The sequence below is a fragment of the Furipterus horrens genome, unplaced genomic scaffold, assembly GCF_987537825.1.
Source record: "Furipterus horrens unplaced genomic scaffold, mFurHor1.1.pri manual_scaffold_8, whole genome shotgun sequence".
NCBI classification, from domain to species: Eukaryota; Metazoa; Chordata; class Mammalia; order Chiroptera; family Furipteridae; genus Furipterus; species Furipterus horrens.
Window position 1 is genome coordinate 56620579 of NW_028327178.1, and position 22937 is coordinate 56643515.

Here is a 22937-nt window from a genome sequence, read left to right on the forward strand (position 1 = left end):
CAACAACAATTAAAAATAATGTGGAAAGTCTAGGGGACCTCTGAACAACATCAAACATAACAATATCCAAATCATAGAGGTACCAGGAGAGATAGTAAACAAGGAATTGAAACCTGTTTGAAGAAATAATGCCTCAAAACTTTCCTAACCTGATGAAGGAAAAAGTCACACAAGTTTAGGAAGCACAAGATGAACCCAAAGAGGCCTTCACCAAGACACATCATAATTAAAATGCCAAAGTTTAAAGACAAAGACAGAATCTTAAAAGCAGCGAGAGAAAGATAGTTACCTACAAGGGAGCTTCCATAAGGCTGTCAGCACTGAAAAGACATTTGCTGATCTCAGAAATAAATGAATAAGTGCAACATTGGAGAGTGAAAGTGCAATCTCCTGGCACCACTCCGGGTGCAATGTGCTTTCTGCACATAATTGCTAACCCTCAGTGGCAAGACTGTGAGGTGACTATCTGCATGCCTTTTTTACAGATGAGGAAACAGAAGTCCCAAAGAATTACTCCACTTGCCCAAGGTCACAACCTTGAGTGGCAGAGCTAGGATTCAAACTCTGTTCTGACAGAGACTAAAGATGAAACTTTCCATTGCATTGAATCACCTCTCTTGAACAAGAAAACCAGTGAATGAATGAATGAGTGCTTAAAAAGAGATGCTCCTACTAGTCCAATGTTTCAGTTAAAAGATGACTGACTGCTCCATGGATTATCTGCTTTTTGTATTAAATCTATAATATCAAATTTATATATGAAACAGTATAATTTCAAGGAATGAAATTTGGTCTCTGATAATGACAAAGGTGTTTCAAGATCACCTGGGGCCTGTCCCTCACATTCCCCTTTGTCATGCTGGATAAGCCAGGGCTGGTTTAGCTTTCCCCCAGGCTGTCCTGTGCTTCAGTCAGTCACACAGAAAGTTGTTATTATATGACATAAGAAAGGAGGAGACAAAGAAAATGGGAAATAGCTAACAACCTTACAATTCTTCCTGTGAAATAATAGAAAATATATATATTGTTCTCTGCCCCTTGTTCCAGGCACAGAACTGAAACCCTTGTAGTTTTCTAAGTGATAGAATAATAGGAGCATCTTTTGTTTTAATGAGGTGACTCTGAGTGGGCTCACAGATTGCTCCTGGATGAGGGCTGGTCACTCAAAAAGACCAATCCTTGATTAAAAGCTTGGAATTTTTAGCCCTACCCCCACTTCTCCAGAGAGTGGAAAGGGACTGGAAATTGAGTTAATAATAGATTGAGCCTACTTGAGAAAGCCTCCATAAAATTTGTAGTACAGGGTTCAGAGAGATTCTAGGTTGGCAACACTTGGACAGAAGTTCCTGTACTCAGGACTTGCCCAGACCTCACCCTATGTATCTCTTCATCTGGCTGTCCATCTGTATCCTTACTATATTCATTATTATGTAATAAGCTGGTAAACATAAGTGTTTCCCTGAGTTCTGTGAACTGCTCTAGCAAATTAATTGAACCTAAAGAGAAGGTCATGGGAACTTTCAATTTATAGCTAAATTGAATAAAAGTTGGAGATAACCTGGGGACCTACTAATTGACATCTTCAGATTGATATCTGAAATGGAGTGGAAGCAGTCTTGTGGGACCGAGCCTTAATGTGTAGGATCTGATGCTATCTCTAATTATATAGCATCAGAAATGAGTAAATCATAGGGAACTCAGTTGGTGTTGCAGCAAATTGCCAGATGTGGAAAAAAATACATTTTGTGACCAGAAGTATCAAAAGTCGAGTAGTCTGTAAAAGTAAAAAAGTCACACAGGCGAGAAATACATAGAAGGGAATGACTGGGTGGTTTTCTTTTTTTTATTAAATGATTTTTTATTGTTATTCTATTATAGTTGTCCCAATATTTCCCCCTTTGCCCTCCTCTGCCCATTTCATCCCCTGCTCCCTCAGTCAATCCCCACACTGTTTGTCATGTCCGCGGATCATTCATACATGTTCTCTGTCTAGTCCCTGCCCCTTCTTTCCACCGTTATCCCTCTCCCCCCTTCCCTCTGGTCACTTTCAGTCTGTTCCATGTTTCCATGCCTGCGGTTCTATTTTATTATACTTTATAGTTTCAGGAAAACTTGAAGAGGGAGAACTAGGAGCCTAGTCTTGCACATCTAAACAAGAGGTCTCAAGTATAACTATAGTGGGTACCCTGGCTAAAACCAAGAGGGGAGGAAAGTTTTTCTTGGCTCGATTTGGGTTTAGATAGGCCTGACCTCAAGGTGTTGCCTGCTCTTCTGCTGCGAATGGCTGACCGTCCAAATGCTTCACACTGGAAGGAGCGTGAAAGGACCAGCTGAGGCCAGCTGCATTAGCCTGAATTCTGCTGTTTTTGCCCTGGCTCTAGAGGTGTTTGAGGCAAAACAATGTGGACCCAGGAAAAGAAATATGTGGGACTTTTCTGTGTTAAGGCAGGTCCACAACCCCTTTGAGCATTGCTCTAGTCTGAAATGCCAGTCTGAGGCAATGGCCCCATGGTAATCCAGGGGCAGCCTCCCACTGCAGTGTCCTCTGATCAGTGGTCAGCTGAAGCCTTTTTTTGCCCTGGGGAAGCTCCCACAATAGGCCACATTTGCTGATGGGGCTGGGCTGCATCACAGTCTGAGCTTCTTCAGCCCTTCCTGCTTCCTCCCTTTAGTGTCTCTGTCAGTAGAGGGGGAGTTGGGGAGATTACCCCCACAAAGCTCTTGAACTCTTAACTCCTCTTCAGCACTCACTTTCTGAGGCTGGAGCTGACACTCCCGCTTCTCATTTCTGTGTCTCTCCCTAGGGCAGCTGGTTCTCCAGGGCCCTGAAACCTCTCTTGTGTGCCAGGACTTGCAGGGCCATCCAGGGCACACCCAAATGGGCAGGAAAGACACAGTGTGCTGGTGACTGCTGATCAGAACCTTTATTCCCCCCTGGGCCACTTTCTCACCCAGCTTAATGTTGCTCTGATTGGATCAGGGTTGGGGTTCTGGTCCCAGACAGGGACAGGGATTGCAGGCAGGAGGCTTCCACTGGCCACTTTAGGTGGAGGTGCTGTGTACCCAGGCAGGGATGAGAAGGACAATCAGGTTGCCAGAGGGGGCAGGTCAAGTTGTAGAAGGTGAGACGGAGGCTTTTTTCTCACAAGACCTTTCTTCAGTACTCAAAAGTGACTGTCTTGACCCTCAGGTACTCATTCAGTGCTGCCTCTCCTGCAAGACAGTACATACTGTTGAACTATCATCATCATAGCAGCTCCTGCACTCATATTATCTCATGGGCCCCTGCAGTGAGCAAGTGAAGTCAACTGACTAAGCCCCAGTCACAGGTGAGAAACTGATACCCAGGGGGGTCCATCATCAATCAGTGAGTTGGGGGCCCAAGATTCCAACAGGCATTGGAATACAGAAGCAATCTGAGAGCACCGTCCCTGAGATTTCCCCAGTTCCAACCACCTCCACTTAAGGGAGAGCAGCCTTATCAGCTCCAGAGCAGCTGAGGCTCTCTTGGTGCCTACTTGTTACCCAGATGTTCCAGCTGCTGCCGGCTGCTGCCTGCCAGCTAATTCCAGATGAGATTGTGACTGGGAAAAGGGGTGCCTCACAGGGTCCCTGGGGTTCCTGGAACTTGGTTATGCTGTATGACTGGTATGTTTCAGTCCCACAACCAGCAGGAGGGGCCGTGGCTGCTTAGCAACCCCGCTGCCTGCTAAGGCTGGCTCCAAGAGCCGTGCTTCCCTGGTGCAGCTGCTCACCCTGTTCTCACCACCACCAGCTGAGGCCCACTGAGCTCTCTTGCCCATCCCTGGTGCGATATTTGGAAGGCCTGGACTGTGAGCGCAGGACACACGGAACAGAGGGAGGAGGGTCTAGGGGAACTCAGGGCAGACTCATAAGTGACAGCGATCATATCCTGGGTACCTGCGTCCTCCTTGGATGATGATGGTCCTCTAGGATTTTATTGGAGGACACCAGAAAGGTAGCACACAGGAGGCGAGGACACAGGGGGACAGACGTGTGCAGCATGCATGTGTATGCAGGTGTGCATGTGTGTGAATGTGTGCATCCTGCTTCTGCATGCAGTGTTTGTAGACAGTCAGGATTTGGGGGGTATTGTTGGGTTCCTTTCATAAGAGCCCTTGGACCTTTCCTCAAAGTTTGAAAGATGGAAGGAAGAAGAAATAAAACAGTGACTGCCCTTTGGTTTCAGCCTTAGCTTGAACCCCCATGAGGACCATGAGCTGGGCAGGGGAGGCCTGAAAGGATAGAGGCTTCTAAGAGACAATGTGCTGTTCTCATACCTTTTTGCTCCCTGCCAAGCTTGGCATCAGAGCTGATTCCCAACTGGAGCTTGTCCCTAGCTGCTGGTTTCTGGAGTGGCAGGACTAGGGGAGTAGGACTCATTCTAAGTCACATAGCAGCTCAGGGAGAGAGGAGTGAGTGTTGGAGCAGAACTCCACTTTCCCAGCAGGCAGGTCAGGCTGGGTTTGCATTTGGCTTGCCACATAGGTGACCTTGTCTCTACACTAGAGACTCACACTGTTACAGTGGGAACACTTGGCCCTTGGGTTCCCCTCTCTCTGAGGATGAAGCCTGAGGCCTGACTGTGGCCACCGGGTCCCTCAATCTGGCTCCTGCCTGCCTCTTGGGCCTGCTCTCTTCCTATCCTACCTATCCTGGGCCCATACCAGCTCCAAGGTCAAAGCTGGTTCCCTCAGGACTTTCCATCCCATCTTCCGGGAACACACATCCTCAGGTCTTTATGGCTAGCTTCTCCCACCACTGGGGTCTTAGGGAAAGTTCTAACTCCTCAGAAAGGCCCTCCATGATCCCTGGCTGAAGTCACCCTCCCAGACTCCTTGCTCAGATTACTTTGTCTTGTCTGCTTTTCAGCACTCTTCACTTTCCAGAAGGATCTTGTTTATTGCCTTAATTACAACTTGCCCCTTCTCAATAAGAAGTGAGCACCACCAGCCATCTTTTCAATGTTACATCCCTGGGACAGGGCCTGGAACCAAGCACCCTCTAACAGATGTTTAGGATTAAGTTACCTAAGTCTTTGCCAAATCCAGACTGCTTGAACCCTCCGAAGGGAGCAGCCACATCGGTCTTGTTGTATGTGTTGATAAACACGGTGCCTGCTTCCAGCTTCTCACTGACATACAGGGCCTTGCTGATATCCCTGGTGAAGACACCAGAGGCCAGGCCAAATTCTGTGGCATTGGCTCGAGAGAGCACAGTGTCCACGTCACTGCAGGGAAAATCCAGGAAGAACTTGGTGAAGGAATGTTGGGGGATATGGGATTCATGGAGACCTGCATCCTCTCCCCCAAAGGGGGCCCACCCCACTCCAAGATCCCCACCACTCAGGACCTCCTGAGGAGAAACATGTCAGGCCTACAGCAAGACTGGAGGAGACAGAACAACAGAGAGAAAAGGACAACGTTAAAGAGAGGAGGAAGAGCAGAGTCAAATTTGCACACAGTCAGCCACAAAGACCCTTCAGGTCATCAAAGGTGAGCCCCTCACTTTACAGACAGTGGGACAGGATCCCAAAGGAGGTAGGTGGGGCCCCCACCACACATGGAAGTGCACATGTATTGGGTATTCCCCAGTGAGCCATGTTGAGGTGTCCCTTGAAGATTTAGCACAATATTTTCTTGGTGGATGGCAGAAAAGCATCTTATTCTAATATAATCAGAATGTGATAATTTTTTGACAATTGGAAGTACAGTGTATTAGGAGAAGGTGCCATTTTATAGCATGTTCAAAGGCTCTGTTCTTAAAAATAATAATAAAAGAACTTGTGGTAATTCAAATATGGCCACAGAGTCCAATCCTCTCCCTTTAAACCAGGATGGTCTTAGTCACTTGCTGGGCCAATAGGGCATGGTGAAAGTTAGATTCTGGGATTTCTGAGGCTGATCAGTGGATCTTGAGGATCCTTGAATCTTGCCTCTGTGTGGGAACCACGTCTGGAGCAGAGGTCCTGAGGCTGCCATGGTGCGGGTGGGTACCTGTAGGGGGGCCCAGAGACCACTCAAGGAAAACCACTCCAGGCATTGCTGCTGAGGCCCAGATGTGGTACAGAGCAGAGGTGGTCAGCCCCATCAAATCCTAATCAAATTGCAGATTCATAAATGAAATAAATAGCTGTTGCCATTCCAAGTCACTGAGTTTTGGGATGTTTTAGTCACAGCAGTAGATAATTAGGACACAGACCAACACACTATGAGAGACATCCAAAGGCTCAGAGAATGCTCACATTGGGACCCAAAGCCCTGCCAGTCCCCTGGGGCTCTCCCCAATTCAGTAGTTGACAAGGATTCAGCAGACTGCCAGGCTGCATCCACAGCCCTGAATGTGTCTGAGTTCTCCTCCTGACCCCACATGTGAAGAACTCTGTAATGCATGGCAAAAAATCAGTCTCTTGAGAGACATAAGCAGATTCCCTACCCACTGGCAAACCGAGAGATGATCATGACAGGTCCAAAAGACTCTTCCTTGGCTATGAACATGTAGTCCTCCACATCTGTGAAAACAGTTGGCTCGAAAAAGAAACCTGTTGGGGAGACAGAGGTCCATGGCATGGGGGATGCCCTCCTCCAGTAGTCTAGCCTCTCACCATCCAGGCTGGGTCCCACTAGCCCCTGCATGTACATTCCACTCCAGCAACGCAATCTGTGATATTTGTACGGTGGATGCCATTCTGTGGGGGGCTTTCCTGTCCCAAACATGTGAGTTCACCTGAACGTCACAACCCTTTCAACTAAATACTGCTGAGGAAAATAAGGCTTAGAGTTTGTCCAAGGCCAGCACCAAAGCTCAAGACTGTCACAAAGACTTGTGTTTTCCTAGTGACCTTTAATCTGAAAACATATCTGATTCTTTGGCTAGTGCAGCCTTCCAGGTGTCTTTCTATTGGCCCCTGTGAAGTGGCCAGGATAGTGGTGAGGCTTTGGACACTGGTCCTGATGGACAAGACCTCCCAGGGCTGGCCTCCCTTCTCTTTCTTGGTACTGCGATGTGGCCACTGACTCCCTGGGTGCAGGGGTAAGTGTACTTGGCTTAGATACAGCCTCCTGCTCTTCTGTGAACATGGATCCACCACCTGCTTAGGTCCCAGGAATTCTGCTCCATCCTCTTGCTATTCAGGTCAGGTGGTGGTGGTGGTGAAGATTACCCACTGTTCATGGTCCCGAGGTGCTATGCCCCCAAACTGCTCTTTGAACAGTGCTTTCATGTCTCTCTCTCCTATCAACCTCTGAACTCTGGCCTCATGAAATTCCTAGTAGAGTGGGGACAGGAAAAATGTAGGTAAACAGTGGCAGTACAGTGATTCTAAAACTCTGTCAAGGTATGAGGTGCCCAGGAGTGCTTGTGACACAGCAATGGCCTGGGCCTGGCTGTCATTTAAGCTGGATAATGAGTTCACCAGGTGGGGAAAATGGGAAGGTGTTCACTAAGCAGAGGAGTAGCAAATGCACAGAGAATATGCAAATGCAAGACATGTTCAGAGGGAGAGTTAAGCATAGCCAGAGCATAGGCCAAGGGCAAGCAATTAGACACAGATCATGAGACTAGGTGGGCAGTTGAGAAATTTGAGTTTGCCACTGCAGGAGAATGGGTCACTGTGGAGATGTTCCAACATCGGTGGAGGCATATCCTGATCCCTGGCAGTTGCATAAGTAATTGTTAGCAGAGTTCAAGAGATCCTGCAGGAAGCCACAGCAATGATCCAGGCAAGATGAAATGCAGTCAGCCTGATGGTGGCAAGGATACAGGAGAGGCAAGAAAGACATCTAGATGTAAGGTCATTTAATTAAATTAATTAAAAGTAGGAGGTCAAGAAAAGACAAGAGTCAAGAATTCATTCTTTCCTTCTCTCCTTCAGTCCATCAAATTAACTCAGGCTTGGTGTAGGCTTAGTGCTGACATGAAGGACCTAATGATGTAGTGGAGACACATGGCTCCTGTCCAACACGAGCAGGCAGTCTAATGGGGAAGCAGCTCAAATAGTCTACACCTGTGGCTCTGCCTCTTCTGGCTCTGCTAACTTGATCAAATGGAAGATTCTAGAGATGGAGGTGCATGTGTCTAGGGTCAGGTTGGGTCTGGGGACCCTACGATGATGTGATGGATTTGGTACCCTTTGAGTTTGAAGGACCTGGGGGTCAGGTTGGTGGAGGTGTTCAGGTGGTCAGGAGTTCTGAGTGAGGAGGAGCCTGGAGACAGATATTTGGGAGGGTATAAGCCACTGCAGAGACTGAGATCTTCTAGGGAAAGTGTCTAACATGAAAAGTGCTTAAAACTCAGGACAGACCTGGGGATATATAGACATTTAAGGGACAGGTGGCAAGGGAGTTTCCAGCAAAGAGCAACTGTGAGGAAGTAATGGCCAAAGATAGAAAAACCATGAAATGCAGGGCCATGGAACCCATGGGAAGGAAAAATGTCGAAGATGCAGTGATGTTAGCGGCAAGTCAGAGTCCACTACAATATAGATTAAACCAGTACTGACTATGCTTTCAGCTCTGGTGCCTTCACCTTGCCAGTCCCACACGTGGTCTGACAGGTATCTAAATAGCCAATGTTACCCCATCCTAGATTTTGGATGGGGCCTGAGACCTGGGAGCCTGACTGCACATATAACTGGTCTTCAGATACCTCCAGTTAGTCCTGGGCAGAAAACCATACGCTATGCTACCTGCTGCCTCAGTTTGCCCAAGTGGGCCAGGAGTGCTCTGACTGACCTGGCCGAGGGACTTGTTTCCCACCACAGACCAGTGTGGCTCCTTCCTTCACACCGCGCTGGCAATACTCAATCAGCTTTTGTAGGTGGGCTTGGTTATTCTGCGGCCCGTGGTTGGTGTCTCGGTCAAGAGGGTTGCCAATCTTCATCTTCCTCACCTCTTCTACCTGAAGAAAAGTCTCCCAGTCAGGTTTCACTCAGGTGCCAAAATTTCTGACTTTGCTCATCATCTCACCCCCTTCCATGTTTGCATTTTCAGTGACCAACCACTGGTCCTCGAAGAAAGTTGACACGCCAGTTTCTGGCACTTAGTGCATTCCATATTTTTGTTCCCAACCTGCTTTCTAGGATGAAACTCATTATGTATGCTATGGCATAAGGAAACCCAAGCCTAGTGTCAGATGAGCTGGGAAACATACTTGTGCAGGGATATAGGTGAATGAAAAATAGAGGCAGGTGAGCCTGTGAGTGGGGGAAGCAAGGGTGGGGCAGTACAGAGTGTGTCTCTATACTGGAACTGCACCTAGCTTAACAAACTAAGAAGCTGAAGGAAGGCTTAGCCCAGGACTCCAGGATATGGGATGGGGATGCGATGGGGAAACATGGATCCTACTGTAATACCCTGGGGACAAGGTAGGACAGACACTGAGTGGAAGAAAGATACCTGGGCCCTGAGTCCACCCATGCTTGCCACCACTTCTGCCTGCTTCAGAACCCAACTTGAAGGCCCCCTCCTCCAGGAAGCCTTCTCTGTTGCCTTGGCCAACATACAAGTAAGTCTAGGCTTTGCTGTCCAGAGATCGCCTGGGTCTCTTTAAGGAGTGTGCCAGATGACAATTCTGGGGCTGGAATAGGGAGAGTCAGAAAAGATCAGGGTGTGTGATGCTGTGATAGGAAAAGGAACTCAATTGAATATAACCAGCATTCAAAGAGGGTGGGGCAGACACCAGCTATTCAGGGCTCCAGGTTAAAGTCAGACCTTCCCATTTTTGTCACCTCTCTCTCCAGCTCCTTCCTTGGTTTCCTAAGACCAAACAATGGCATTTCTGTCTTCCCTGTATCCTTTTTGAGGTCAGGCTTGACTGGCCTCCTCTTCTGTGTCCAGGGCCACTTCACATTCCTAGCCAGGCTTACTAATATTCAGGAGGTGCTCAAACCTCCCAACCCCCACCCTCCCACCTGGGCCCCTTAGATCCTCTGATTGTCCTGAAGTCTCCCCAAACTGGGACCAAGTCCCCACTGTGCTACTGCCTAGCCACCCAACTGCTCCTGTCCCCCCAGGACACCAAGAGCAATCTTGCTGAGTCTGCTGGATGCATAACTCAATCTCTACATTTGGGAAGCTGAGCCTTGCCCTCCCCAGTGGAGCTGAATGAGCTCCAAGAGGCCTCTAAAATTCCACTCTCACTCTTGAGAGTCCTGCTGCGGAACCTGCACCTACTGGAGCACAAACTGGAATGAAGGACCGTAAGGACAAAAATGAGCCATCCAACAGAGCTACCAATTGCACCAACTGATCTCACGATTCACCACAGATGTGTAAGCAAGCTCAGAGGAAGCTGGGCTGGTGTCCACACCATCAATCCACAGGATTATGCGCTACGTGAGCAGGTTTTTTTTTTTATCTCAAGCAACTAGTTTTGTTACATGGCAAAACTATTACACTCCCTTTTAGAGAATCTGTTCCTTTCTTCACTGCCTTTTATATTTTTACCCATCATTCAAAATCTTTTCCAGGAACTCCTCCTTAATAGCAGTCCCACCCTGTCCCCAGCCCTACTCTCATTTTTCCTCACTTCCTAAATACAGTTTGTTTAAACCTGCACACAGAGGATGTATCCCCAGCACCGCCTTTCATATTCATTGGGATTAGATTATTCTCTCCACAGCTTGTGGGGGCAGGGATTCTTGGCTGAAGCTGAGTCAACCAGATTTCCCCAAACCCTGATATGCCAGATCAGAATGGACCAGACCCAGTCACACAAACCTACATCCTTCACTATAGCCTGTTCCAACAGAATTTGTGGAGAAAGAGTGATTTTCTTTTCTGTATCTATGTTGTAAGAATGGAGGAGATGCTTTCAGCATCCCATCCCTATCCCTTAACCTGTGGGTACCCACTTCTCAGTGGCTGTGAGAGGTGTCTTCTGTTAGGTCCCAGGAGCTGACCAGAACTGCCCTCTTCCAGACGGTGGACAAGCCACAGTCAATAGGAGACAAAAGCCTGGCCCTTCGATTCCAGAGGTACACCTGAGTGGTACCATTTGTGTTCCCAAGCTCCTGTCTGTGGGTCAGGCCATATCTGGAGGTTACCTGAGACCATGTCCTCAGTCCTTGTTCTCAGCTGGACCTTGGCACCTTCCAGGTTTCATGTGAGCACTCACCTTTTGTAAGCCACATTAATTCCTGGCTCAGGCTCCACTGCTATGGAGCCAACCTAAGATAAAATCTAAGTAAACCTTTTTCGGTTATGTCAATTTTAGGAATTTCCATTTCTTACTAAAATAATAAAATCCAGTGAAGACATGATACAGCTCCCCATGAAGGTTCCCTGCCCCAGATGAGTTGTGCCCAACTCCACCTGGCCCAGTGCACCAGCCTAGGTGACGGCACCAGTGCACCTGCTCCAAGACCCTGTGGCAGAACTCACCACCTTCTGCACGAACTGGTCATGTATGGAGTCCTCTATGAAGAGCCGGCCCGCTGCAATGCAGTTCTCACCTTTGTTGAAGAAGACGGAGCTCATTCCCTTTGGCAAATGGACAAGAAGGCTGAATTACTGCTACTTCTGGGGTGCCAACTCCCCAATCCCACTAGACTCCAGTACCCTCTCCATAAAGAAAAGGGGAGGAACGCACATGCCCTGACCTCCTAAGGTGGCCAGGCCCAGCCAGTACTGGACACATGCACTCTACTTATTCCTTAGTCAAAGCAAGAAGAGAGGCAAAAGGTGACGTGCACCTCGGGAACAAGGTTTGTGTGCATATTACAGAGAGTGGAGAAGAGAAAGTAAAGTGGAATGAGTCTGGAGACCCTGAATGCTGGATGGGTTTCCTGGAGTAACTCAAGGAGTCAGAGCCCACACCATTGGAGTTGAGCTTGGAGGGTCTGTTAGCATGGAAAAGGCAACAGAGGGTAGGCAAAGGCAGGCAGGCAAAGGCAGGAATCCAGCCCATCTTAAGACAGGGTGGGTTGTCAGCCAGGCCTGAGGGAACTCCTTGGAGGAGTCCAGAATAAATGTGCACACACCATCAAGGAAGCCTACTTTCTGGACCTGGGAAGCCTCATGTGGGGGACCAGGGGAGGAGTGACAGGCGGGCTGCTCAGCTCTCTTGAAAGCTGGACTGTACTTCCTGGCAGCATGGCCTGGGCCTCTGGCCCAGTATGTCAGCTTCAGACCAGAAGCAAGATCCTTGGGCTGATGGACTGGCCTCCCTCAGTTTCCCCATCTAGTGAGGCTGGACTCCTTTTCACGTCTGTGTTGAGTGCCGTATCACCTTCCAAGGCACAGTGGGACTTAGATGGGGTGAAGGCATATCTGTGCACCTGGCTGAATAGGGCCTTATTGTTCAGCCAGAGGCATAACAATGACAATGACAATACTAATGTAAAAAGAACTGATACATAGCATGTGCTACATGAGGTTACCATTCTAAGTCTTTCAGACATACTAGCTTGTTTAATCCTTGTGATAACCACAGGAGGTAGGTATACTGTTCTCGTCATCATACAGGTGGCCCAGAAAGGTTAAGTAACTTGCCTAAGGCAGCTCAGTGGGTCACTGGCAGAGGTGGGCAAGTATGGACACAGCCACAACCAAAGGTTGGGAGTGGGAATTGCTGTCAGCAGGGTTGTACCCAAGTGCCCAGGGTTTGTTCTGCTTTGCCTTCCTAAGATAGGAAAGGTTGCTGTGCTGATTTCAGCATGTTTCCCAATGCATAAAGCTGATTCCAGTTACACTTACAGTTAAGAAACTTTCTGGAAAATTGATTTTGGAGGGCACATGTCATTTCTGGTCCCCAAGTCTCTTCCTACCAGTCTATGCTTATGGTGACACTACAGTTTAGATTAAATGTGTGAGTCTGACTGTAGAATCAGAAAAATCTTCCTCCCTCCACCTTCTACTCATGCCCTGCCCCCCGCCCCCTGTAGGCCAGCCCTCACCATCTGTACAGCTTTGCTGAGGTCACAGTCAGCGAAGATGATAAGAGGTGACTTCCCACCTAGCTCCAGGGACACCTTCTTCACGTTACTCAGGGCACAGCTGAAAGAAAATGTTGGTGGGGTTGGGTCCATGGCAGATGGGTACACAGGGGCTCTAGGTGGAGGGAGCCAAGGGCAACTCCAAAGCATGCTTTACTTGAAAGAGCAAGCAGAGGGTTGGAGGGAGCCCCATGTGAGACCAGGTCCAGTACCTTTCCCCACCCTACACAGGCCAACTATGCCCTGCCACATCCCCTTGCTCACTGGCTTTCCACTGTGCTTCCTCCACCTCCAACACTCAAGTCCATGCTGACCTCAGAACCTTGCTCTCACTGCCTCCCCTTTTGTTCACTCCTTCTTCAGATGTCCCTAAAGCTCATCCCTCACTTCCTTCAGGCCTCTATTCCAAAAGCGTCTTGTTAAAGTGCCTGCCCTGACAACCCCATATAAAATCCAAGCTTCCATGCATCATAGTACAGTTGTCTGACCCCATCCATCAGAGCTTAAATCCCACCAAAGTGGACAGGCATTTGTCTAGTCATGCCACTGGTGTTTGATAAATGTCAAACAAATAAAACAGAACTATTCCCCAGTTGGGGCAGCTCAAGTACTACAGGGGCTTTACACCTCAGGTTTTTACTGATGGGTGCAAGAAGGGTAGCTGGGGATCCTGTGCACACTGCATTGGTGGACATGAAATGGATTTATTGATATTGTCTTCAAAGGAACATTCAGCAGACTGGACCAGTGAAGCATGAGGCATGGGGCTCCTTGCTCAGGGGTGATTGCAGAAGGACTCCCGTGTTTCAGAAACCAGCCACAAGGGCTTGGAGAGGATCCCAGGAAGACAGCAGCTGCAGAGCCATGGGATGCTGCCCACCCAAACGTTCTTGGAGTTCTTAGAGTGGACATTTCCAGAGTCCTCCCTCTGCACTTTGTGCACACGTGTTCAGATGTGACTGTTACCTATACACCACAGACGAGGCTGGCCAGCTTTTGAATCAGAAGAGGTAAATAAGCTGCTATGACTAGTTGCAGTTACCTCCCCAGCTTTGTCATCCATCTGTCTGTCCATCCATCAGTTCCTCAGTCTCCAACCTCCTTCTCTTCAATACTGAGGCTTGCTCCGCTACACTCAAAATGAATCAGAGCAGCCCCACCTGGTGGACTTAGAGGCTGTGACATCAGTCTCTACTGACCTGAAAAACATGATCCACCAGCCACATTGGCCATGGCTCCTGACCCAAAAGTGGATGTTACATAAGGCCATTGTGATTAGCACAAGCGTGGTGCTAATCTCTAATAAGAGAATGGGAACATGGTCCAGTCTGGCTCACAAAAAGCATGTGCAGGGCTGAGGCGCATGAACCCCACCTTGTAGGACACAGAGAGGCCTGTGAAGTTGTGGGGTAAGGGGTTTCAGAATTGTCCCAGGGAGAGAGAGCAATGATTTGTATTAGGAGCTCCAACAAGGAGACATTGTTTTAATATAAGAGAAGCCTTTCTCCCTGTGGATTGTCATGATGCAGCTGGACTCCCCACATATGTGACCCTCGGAAAAGAGGCAGAAATGGGTGGTCATGTGTCCTTAGAGATCCTTCATGTCAGTGAGTTCAAAAGAACCCTCAGCTACTATCTGTTTGCACCCATCAAAGTGTGGGTCCATGAAACCCACCCCAGAAATTCAGCTTCGGTGAGGTGGGATTTAGGCATCTGGTGATTGTCTTGGGGCAGCCAATTATGAGCTGCTTCCCTGGGATATGGCCCTTGGTACCATTCCAAGCTCATCCACTACACAGTCCAGAATCACTGAGCCTATAAAACACTTTCATTTAACTGGTGAAGAAACTGAGGCCTGGAATGTTTGGGGGTTGGACAAGTCATATCGTGAGTTAGTGACAGGGCCCAAAACACAACCACATTGATTTAAGGCCAAAGTCCAAGGAACTAGAGATTCGATGATGTCCTAGATGAGTGCCATCTATTACAAAAGAACAGAAGCCTCAAATGCTAGCCATGTATGCAGTGGCAATTTATTTTTAGTAGCCACATTTTAAAAAGAAAAAAGAAAAACTAAAGTGAACCTGGTGAGATTAATTTTAATACACTTAATTTAACCCAAATAAAAAAATATTTTCATTTCAACTTATAATTAATTAAAAATTATTAATAAGGTGCTCTGTGTGTTAAGTTCCAAAAATCTGATGTCTATTACACTTCCCAGCACATTTTAGTTCAGAGCAGCTCTATACTCCAGGTGCTCAGCAGCCACAAGCAGCTCTAGCAACTCATTGATCCAGATGAGCTCCACAGAGCAGCTATACTGGCCATACAAAGCATTTGTCACGCACTTGGAGTAAGAACCTGCCTTAACCTGGCCTCTAGGAACTGCTGCGCACAGGGAAGCTTGAGGAGCAGGATCCACCTCACACACAGCACTATCTAGATCCAGACACTGTGACCACAGATAGAGCTTCTGTGGCAGTGGTGGCTTCACTCCCACACTCCAACCACCTACCTTTTCATGATGTGCTTTCCCACCTCTGTGGAGCCTGTGAACCCAATCTTCCGCACATCAGGATGGTCTGAGAGTCTCTGGCCGACCAACGGGCCTGTGGATGGGAGTAGACAGAGAGCCGGGGGTAGAGGAGAGTTAGGGTGGCATCTGAGGTGCTAGAGTGGGGAGGCATGAGCACCATTACCCCTCACATGTCTACCCAAGGCTAGAGCTCTGAGTTGTGCCCTGTGTGCTTAATGCTTTCAGTTCCTGGGGCTCACTGTGTCTTGCTCCTTGTTAAGGGCATAATTGTATCCCCTCGATATCCATATTGTATAGATGTAGATGAGAACAAAACTAACTCCATCTCTGTGTCCTAGATTTCATTTTATTTTTAAGTTTCATGCTGTGACCTTTGACCTCTCTTTAGTAAGTATAGCAAAGCTTTCTAGATGATGATTATGTGTTTTCCTTAAAATGTAGCCATAAATATTTTTTGTTAGTAACATCTGTAATGTCATGACAACCGAGATAAATATCAAAGTGGTAATAATAGTATAAATTATAAACAATCATCTATCACAAGACCACTGGGATGTATTGCCCCTGGTACCACTATGTTCTTTGTCTCTTTGTCCTGTCAGTCTTTAGTACCTGAGTCATACTATCAAACAAGTACAGTAACAGGGGTCTATTAGAGGAGAATAATCTGTGCAGTTGTTGAGTCATCTCTTCTGCTCTGACCCTATCTTCCCATTAAGTAAATTACCCTGCTATATTTTATGGAGTGGCCTGCTTCATTTTTCAGTCTGAAGATATCTTCCTGCTGTGGTGGCCATTACACCTCTGCATCAGACACATATGTTGAAGCTCTGATCCCCCCTTGATAGATTGAAAGCCACATGCAAACTGTATGCATTTGTTTGGGCTGTTTAACAAAGTACCACAGGCTGGGGGGGCTTAAACAACAGACTCAGATGTGACTGCATTTAAAGACAGAGTTTTTAAAGAGGTAATTAAGGTCCAAGAAGCACAGACAGTCCCAAACAAGCTAGACCCAAAAAGGACCACACCAAGACACATCATCATTAAAATGCCAAAGGTGAAAGATAAAGAGAAAATCTTGAAAGCAGAAAGAGAAAAGCAGAGAGTTACCTACAAATGGGGTGCCTATAAGACTATGAGCTGATTTCTCAAAAGAAACTTTATAGGCAAGAAGGCACTGGCAAGAAGTATTCAAGGTGATGAAAAGCAAGGACCTACAACCAAGACTACTCTATCCAGCAAAGCTATCATTTAGAATGGAAGGGCAGATAAAGTGCTTCCCAGACAAGGTAAAGCTGAAGTTCATCATCACCAAGCCATTATTAGATAAAATGTTAAAGGGACTTACTTAAGAAAAAGAATATCAAAACTATGAACATTAAAATGACAACAAACTCACAACTATCAACAATTGAATCTAAAAAATAAAAACAAAAACAAACTAAGCAAACAACCAGAGCAGGAACACAGTCATAGGTATGGTGATCATTTGGAGGGTTATCAGCTGGGAGGGGAAGAGGGAGAAATGGAGAAATGGTGCAGAGATTAAGAAGCATAATTGGTTGGTACAAAATAGACAGGGGGAAGTTAAGAATAATATAGGAAAGGTGAAGCCAAAGAACTTATATGCATGACCCATGGATATGAACTAAGTGGGGTGGGATTGATGGAGGAAAAGGGGGTACTGGGAAGAGGGAAGCAAAGGGAAAAGAAATTGGGACAACTGTAACAACATAACCAATAAAATATACTTAAAATATGTAACAATATAATCAATAAAATATACTTAAAAAATATACTTAAAATAAAAGAGATAACTAAGATCAAATGAGATACAATTAAGGTTATTATCCCTAATCCTGTCTGACTGGTGTCCTTATGAGAAGAGCAGGTTAGACAGACATGCACAGAGAAAAGGTCCTGTGAAGACACAGGAAGAAAACAGCCATCTGAAAGCCAAGAGAGAAGCCTCAGAAAGAACCAACCCCGCTCCCACTTTGATCTTGGACGCAGGGCCTCCAGAATTGTCAGAAATAAAAGTCTGTTGTTTAAGCCCCACAGTCTGTGGTACTTTGTTAAACAGCCCAAACAAATTCATACAGTCTGCATATGGCTTTCGATCTATCAAGGTAGACACCATGTGTGCGGGCACCCAGACTTCCAGCTCTCCCAGGGTCTCCAGCAGAGACCCAAGGATTGCCTGGCCTGGCTGTGGGGGTGGCAGTGACCAAGCATCATAGACTCCAAAAGACCTTCCTTAGGGATGCAGCCTGGCCAGGAGGGCCTCAGGCATGGAGAGACTGGGTAAGGGGGGCCCACGTGTGCAGAACCCAGGCATTTGCTGCCCCACCTGTTTGGAATGCTTGGAGCCTAACTTGCCCCTTACCCCATGCCACTTCACCTCAAGCCCGACATACACCCTGCTCCCAAATATGGCTAATTCCTATTCACCCTCAGATTTCCTTTTCAATGAGGTTTCAGGGTCACTTCTCCCCATCCCACTGGCTCTACACTGGGTTGCTCTTCCTGCCAAGGCACATCATGCAGCAGGCCTTGTTTTGACCAACTGCATCTCCAACTCCCTGGAGACATGGCTCCCCTAGATGTCCATGTCCCAATTTATAGCTCTTACCAGATCCTGGGAGGATGTTAATCACACCCTTGGGAATGCCAGCCTTCAAGGTCAGCTCTGCAAACTTCAAGGCTGTGAGTGGGGTCACCTAAGGAGTCAGGAAAGAAGACTGGGTCTGGAGGGATTGGGAAGTGGAGCTCTAGCATCCTCTCCCAGCAGTCTAGGTAGCAAGCAGGGAGGGGTAGCTGTGTGTCAGGAAGGCCCCTGGAGGAAGCCATGTTCATGCCTCTCCATAGTGGTACCACCAACCCAGCCAGCTTATCAGGGGATGGGGCCTGCTAACCTCAGGTACATTTCTAGCACCTTCTCCTGGCAGGGCTCCAGCTCCTCAGCCAGGCCTGGGTCCCTTCCTGCACAAGTCACTGTTTACACTGATCCTTCAGGGAGGGCAGAGTCCGAGCGAGGACTGTCTATCAAAACATCACTCAGAATGCTGCAGATACATACCTACTCCCTTCCCCCTCAGAAAAACTGGCCTTCTTCTCTGGCTGTGGTGCTGCCTTAGCAGCCTACCTGCTGGGCTCTGGCAGCCCCTCAGCCCAGAGAGGGCATGGTGTTTCAGGGTCTAGCCGAGATTCTGATGACCGTTCCATTGCTGGAGACAGTGCCCTGTCCTTGACCAGCCATCAACTGGCCCTCCTCTGGAGAAGGGAATAAATTTCTGGTCCAGGTAACTGTCCTAGTCAAGGTAAGGTTGTGCCCCACCTGCTACCAGGCCTCAGGCTGAGGACCATATCTCTGGGGTATTGGCCCTGGGAGTGGGGTGTTTGTGTTTCCAAGGGCAATGAGCTAGTGAGGGGTCTTCCAGGGACAATAGCCCCCCATTAAAAGGGAGAGGTTAAGGGTTGTCTCAGAGGGTTGTTCAGGTGCTTAAATAAGCAAATGTATGTAAATTACTATTAATTTGTTATGTATGTTAAAATGCTCAAGGGGTGCCTAACTCCAGACACTATAATACTATATATGTCAGCTATCGTTATTATTCTTTTGGGGGAGGGGATTTCCCCAAAGAAGCTGGGTTAGTGGGAGACCTCCTGGGTGCACAGTCAAGAGTGACATCTCAGAGGATGTCACATTAGTTCCTAACACCCCTGGAGGCAGGCAGAGAAGGAGTTGTTATTGTCAGTGCAAAGATGAAGGATAGCCTCATAGAGGAGAGGCTGTCTTCACACCTGGAGGACCTTGTTCATGCCCTCCTGGCCTGTGTTGAATGGCTCCTGATGTCCCACCTCTATGTCTCCTCAGTAAGGGGCTGGGGTGGCAAATGCACAAATCCCACTGATCATTCCATTTTCTTCCATAACTTTGGTCTCTGAGGCCAAATAGGAGACCATGGTACCAGCTTTACTAACAGACCACTGTGGGCTGTTTTAGAGCATGGGGCCTGAGCAAGCAGGGTTTCTGCTCCCCTGAATCCAGGGTTCTGGGGCTGTAGAGAATCCTGGATTCTGCTCACCAGGTACAGTTGTCCTGAAGCAGCCGCCCTCTGGCTGAAAGAACATAGAGCCCACTTATGGTTGGCACCGGCCATGCTGCATGCTACCTCTGCCCACTGTGAGTGGGGCCCGCAGCAGGCTGGCTGGCTCTCATCAGCAGTACCCTTCATCCCTTGAGGAGAAACCAGGACCAGTGTGGGCAAAGGGGGTCGTGGGTCACCTGGCTCCTCTCTTACAGGGTGCTTCCCATAACCTCTAAGCCCGCAGGCCCTGCCTTACCCACCTGGGTAGGCTTGATCACCACTGTGTTCCCAGCAGCCAGGCAGGCAGCTGTCTTCCAAGACAGCATCATCAGGGGGTAGTTCCAGGGGATAATAATGCCACAGACCCTGCCATGCAAAAGAAGAAGGCCTTCATCTCTCCACTCAGCTTGGGTGCCCACAGTGGACCTACCAGCTTCTTCCTCTCTCTTAGGCCTGCTGTCTACTCCAGAGCCAGATTTCCTGATATGGCACCAAAGGTCCCATTGAAGAGAGTTTCTGCCTGCCTTTCTAGGCCCTGATGGAACGGCGTATCCAGTCTGGCAGGAGCCCCTCTTCCCAGGGCACGATGGCATGGGACACTGGACATTTTCTGATGGGAGTTATGAGACCAGTCTAGGGACACAGTTTGGCAGGGCATGGCACCAGGCAGTGGGGTAGGTGACAGCAGGTAGGCATGGATAAAAAACTGGCAGCTAGCAGGTGATATGGCAGGCTGGGAGGACATGTGACAGGATCCTGGGTCACACAAGTAGACCAGAGGACGTGGGAAAAGGGTTCTCCCAAGTTTGAGGCCAGGGCTTAGTCCCAAGAAGAAGAAAAACATGGAGTCAGCCTGGGAGGTCTGATAAGGTTTGTCTGCTTTGAATGAAGACATGGCATCCAGTGCAGCACCACCACACAGGAGAGGAGAAAGCCTCTAGCTGGGCAGTATCTCCATGGAGGGGAGGCCACCCCACAGTCCCGAGGAACCTGCAGCAGGCACATGGCCCTGCCTTTCCCTTTCCTCTGTAGGAGCTAGTGCACATAAGAGCCCCACACTGACCATGTGACTGTTTTCATCATCACCATCATCATCTTCACGAGTACCATCACCATCAGAGAATGTTCCCTAAAGAACAACTGCTTAGCTGAACCCAGGCAGTGGGAGTAGGTGGTGAGAAGCCACAGGGTGTAGGGGTGAGCAGAGTGAGAGCAAGGCCGTGGCTGAGCAGATAGAAGCTGGCTTGGGGTCCCCATGCTATCCTGTGAGGATGGGGACACACTGAGGGCTTAGAAAAGCCACTTTCGCATACCATATACACCCAGCAAACCCAAAGGGACAAGACAGGTAGAGGGACCAGAGTGGGTGTTCCCAGGCAAGTGGTGAGGTCACCAGGAAGAGAGAGAGTTGTGTTGTAGTGTTTCCGAAACAGAACAGATGTCAGAGAAGTAAGTCCCATTATCATGAACTTTAAAATTTATATGTTGAAGTCCAAATTCCAGGACCTCAGAATGTGACCTCATTTGGAAATCAGGCCATGGCAGATGTAATTAGTTAAGATCAGGTCTATTGAACTGGTTGGATGACTAACTCAATATGACTGTTGTCCTTATGAAAAGAATGTATGTGAAAAGACAGACACACACAGGGAGAACTCCATGTGAACATGAAGATAAAGTCAGGCAACACCAAAGATTGTTAGAGAATCACCAGAAACTAGGCGATAGGCCTGGAGCAGATTCTTCCTCATGGCCTTAGAAAGAACCAACCCTGACAAAGACACCTTGATTTGGGACTTCTACCCCCACAATGCTGAGAAAACAAATATGTGTTGTTTGAGCCTCCCAGTGCTTTGTTATGGTAGCTCAAGTAAACCCCTGTATGTGTCAATATAGGGGAAAGGCTGCAGCCCCTGGGACTGGGGGTCTGCAGAGTGGGCCCTTGCATGGGGTCAAAGCCAAGGAGGACATGGGGCACAAGGGCAAGATAAATACAACCTTGGCTAAGCTGCCATGAGAAGGCTTTTTCACCAGCCTCTGTGTCTCAATTATTCCTGGTGGCCTTTCTTAATGGGTTCCCCTGGCTTTGGTTCCCCTAGTGTTGTAACCTCCATCTTCCAGCCACTGCCCTGTTGTGCTCCACTTCCCTGGGCACTGCAATGGGGTGACTCCTGCCTGTCCCAGGGTTCTATATTGGGCCAGTGTGTAGCTGAGAGTGGGGTGAGGTGGTTGTGGCCTCACTCCTGTGGTCAATGGGGCCCTTGCCAGGGAAGCTGGTTGGTGCATGTTGGTTGGAGCCACTCCCTCCTCTGCCTGAAGACATTTTGTGTGCCCTGGGAGTATCGCAGCCTCAGTTTGCATACTGTCATGCAGAAAATAAAATAAGATTACAGACTACAGAGTAGGCTAACGTGGGGCACTGGTCTTGGGGAGAAGGTCACCACGCAAGTGACACCTAAATGACCAGGGACTGGAGGCTGGGGTGCAAATACTCAGAGGGGAGCATGGGCGTAGAGGATACAGGGTCCATGAGGAGGCCAACATGGCTGAGTGCAGTCAGGGGATGGAGTCAAGAGCACCAGGCCTCTATCAAGCAGACAGCCAAAGTCAGGAGTTCGATTTCATTTTAGGTGCACTGGGAGCCACCGGAGGATGCTAAGAGAACAGTGGGATGGCTTCATAAATTTTCTAGTATCTTCTGAACATCAGGAAGGTCTGGCCTTTTGTCTTTCTCAGGGCCAGGGAGACTTCTCTGTGGAGCTTAAGCTGCTTAGCCTGGTCTGGAGAACCTCTGCCCTGGAGTGTACATTGCCTACTCCCAGCCTCACCCCCTCCCTGTGGGCTAAAGGAGGGGTTTTCCTATATTCATGGCCCACTCTCCTTGGGCCTTTGGGCCATCTGATGGTGAGATATGGCCTCTTGCTGCTGGGTTTAAATCAATTCCCCAGTCCTTAGTCTTGTCTATGCTGACTAGACTCTTCCTTTCCCCCCACGTCTCTTTCCACTGAGCACCTGTCTCTACTCTTGTCTCTTCTCTAACAGTTTTTCTGTTCCTTGGGGTTGTGTAAGAGTCCTTCATTTTTAAGCATATTGATTATTATACTCTTTTCAGATAAAAAATTTTAAATATTTTATTTACTTATTTTTTAGCAAGAGAAGAAGGCAGGGAGAAAGAGAGGGAGAAACTTCAATGTGCAAGAGAAACATTGATAGGGTGCCTCTTGAACATGCTCCAATAAGAGACCTGGCCTGCAGCCCAGGCATGTACCCTGACTGGAAATTGAACTGGTGACCAGGTGACCTTTCAGATTGTGGGACGACACCAAACCCATTAAGCCATTAGCAGTCA

The 22937-nt window shown here is 48.2% G+C and overlaps 1 protein-coding gene across 1 annotated transcript in view; it reads right to left on the reverse strand.

Moving 5' to 3' along the window:
• Nucleotides 1–2905: 2905 nt before the first annotated feature.
• The window catches only part of ALDH1L1 (aldehyde dehydrogenase 1 family member L1), a 52001-nt gene continuing 31969 nt past the window's right edge, over nt 2906–22937 (reverse strand). Inside the window, exons 14-22 of the mRNA XM_090285879.1 lie at nt 19849–19954; nt 18130–18217; nt 15474–15567; nt 12917–13016; nt 11403–11501; nt 8754–8919; nt 6457–6562; nt 5052–5251; nt 2906–3213 (exon numbers count right to left, since the gene is read on the reverse strand). Coding sequence (XP_090142005.1) covers nt 3158–3213; nt 5052–5251; nt 6457–6562; nt 8754–8919; nt 11403–11501; nt 12917–13016; nt 15474–15567; nt 18130–18217; nt 19849–19954 — 1015 coding nt within the window. The 3' untranslated portion in view covers nt 2906–3157. The remainder of the gene's footprint in view (nt 3214–5051; nt 5252–6456; nt 6563–8753; nt 8920–11402; nt 11502–12916; nt 13017–15473; nt 15568–18129; nt 18218–19848; nt 19955–22937) is intronic.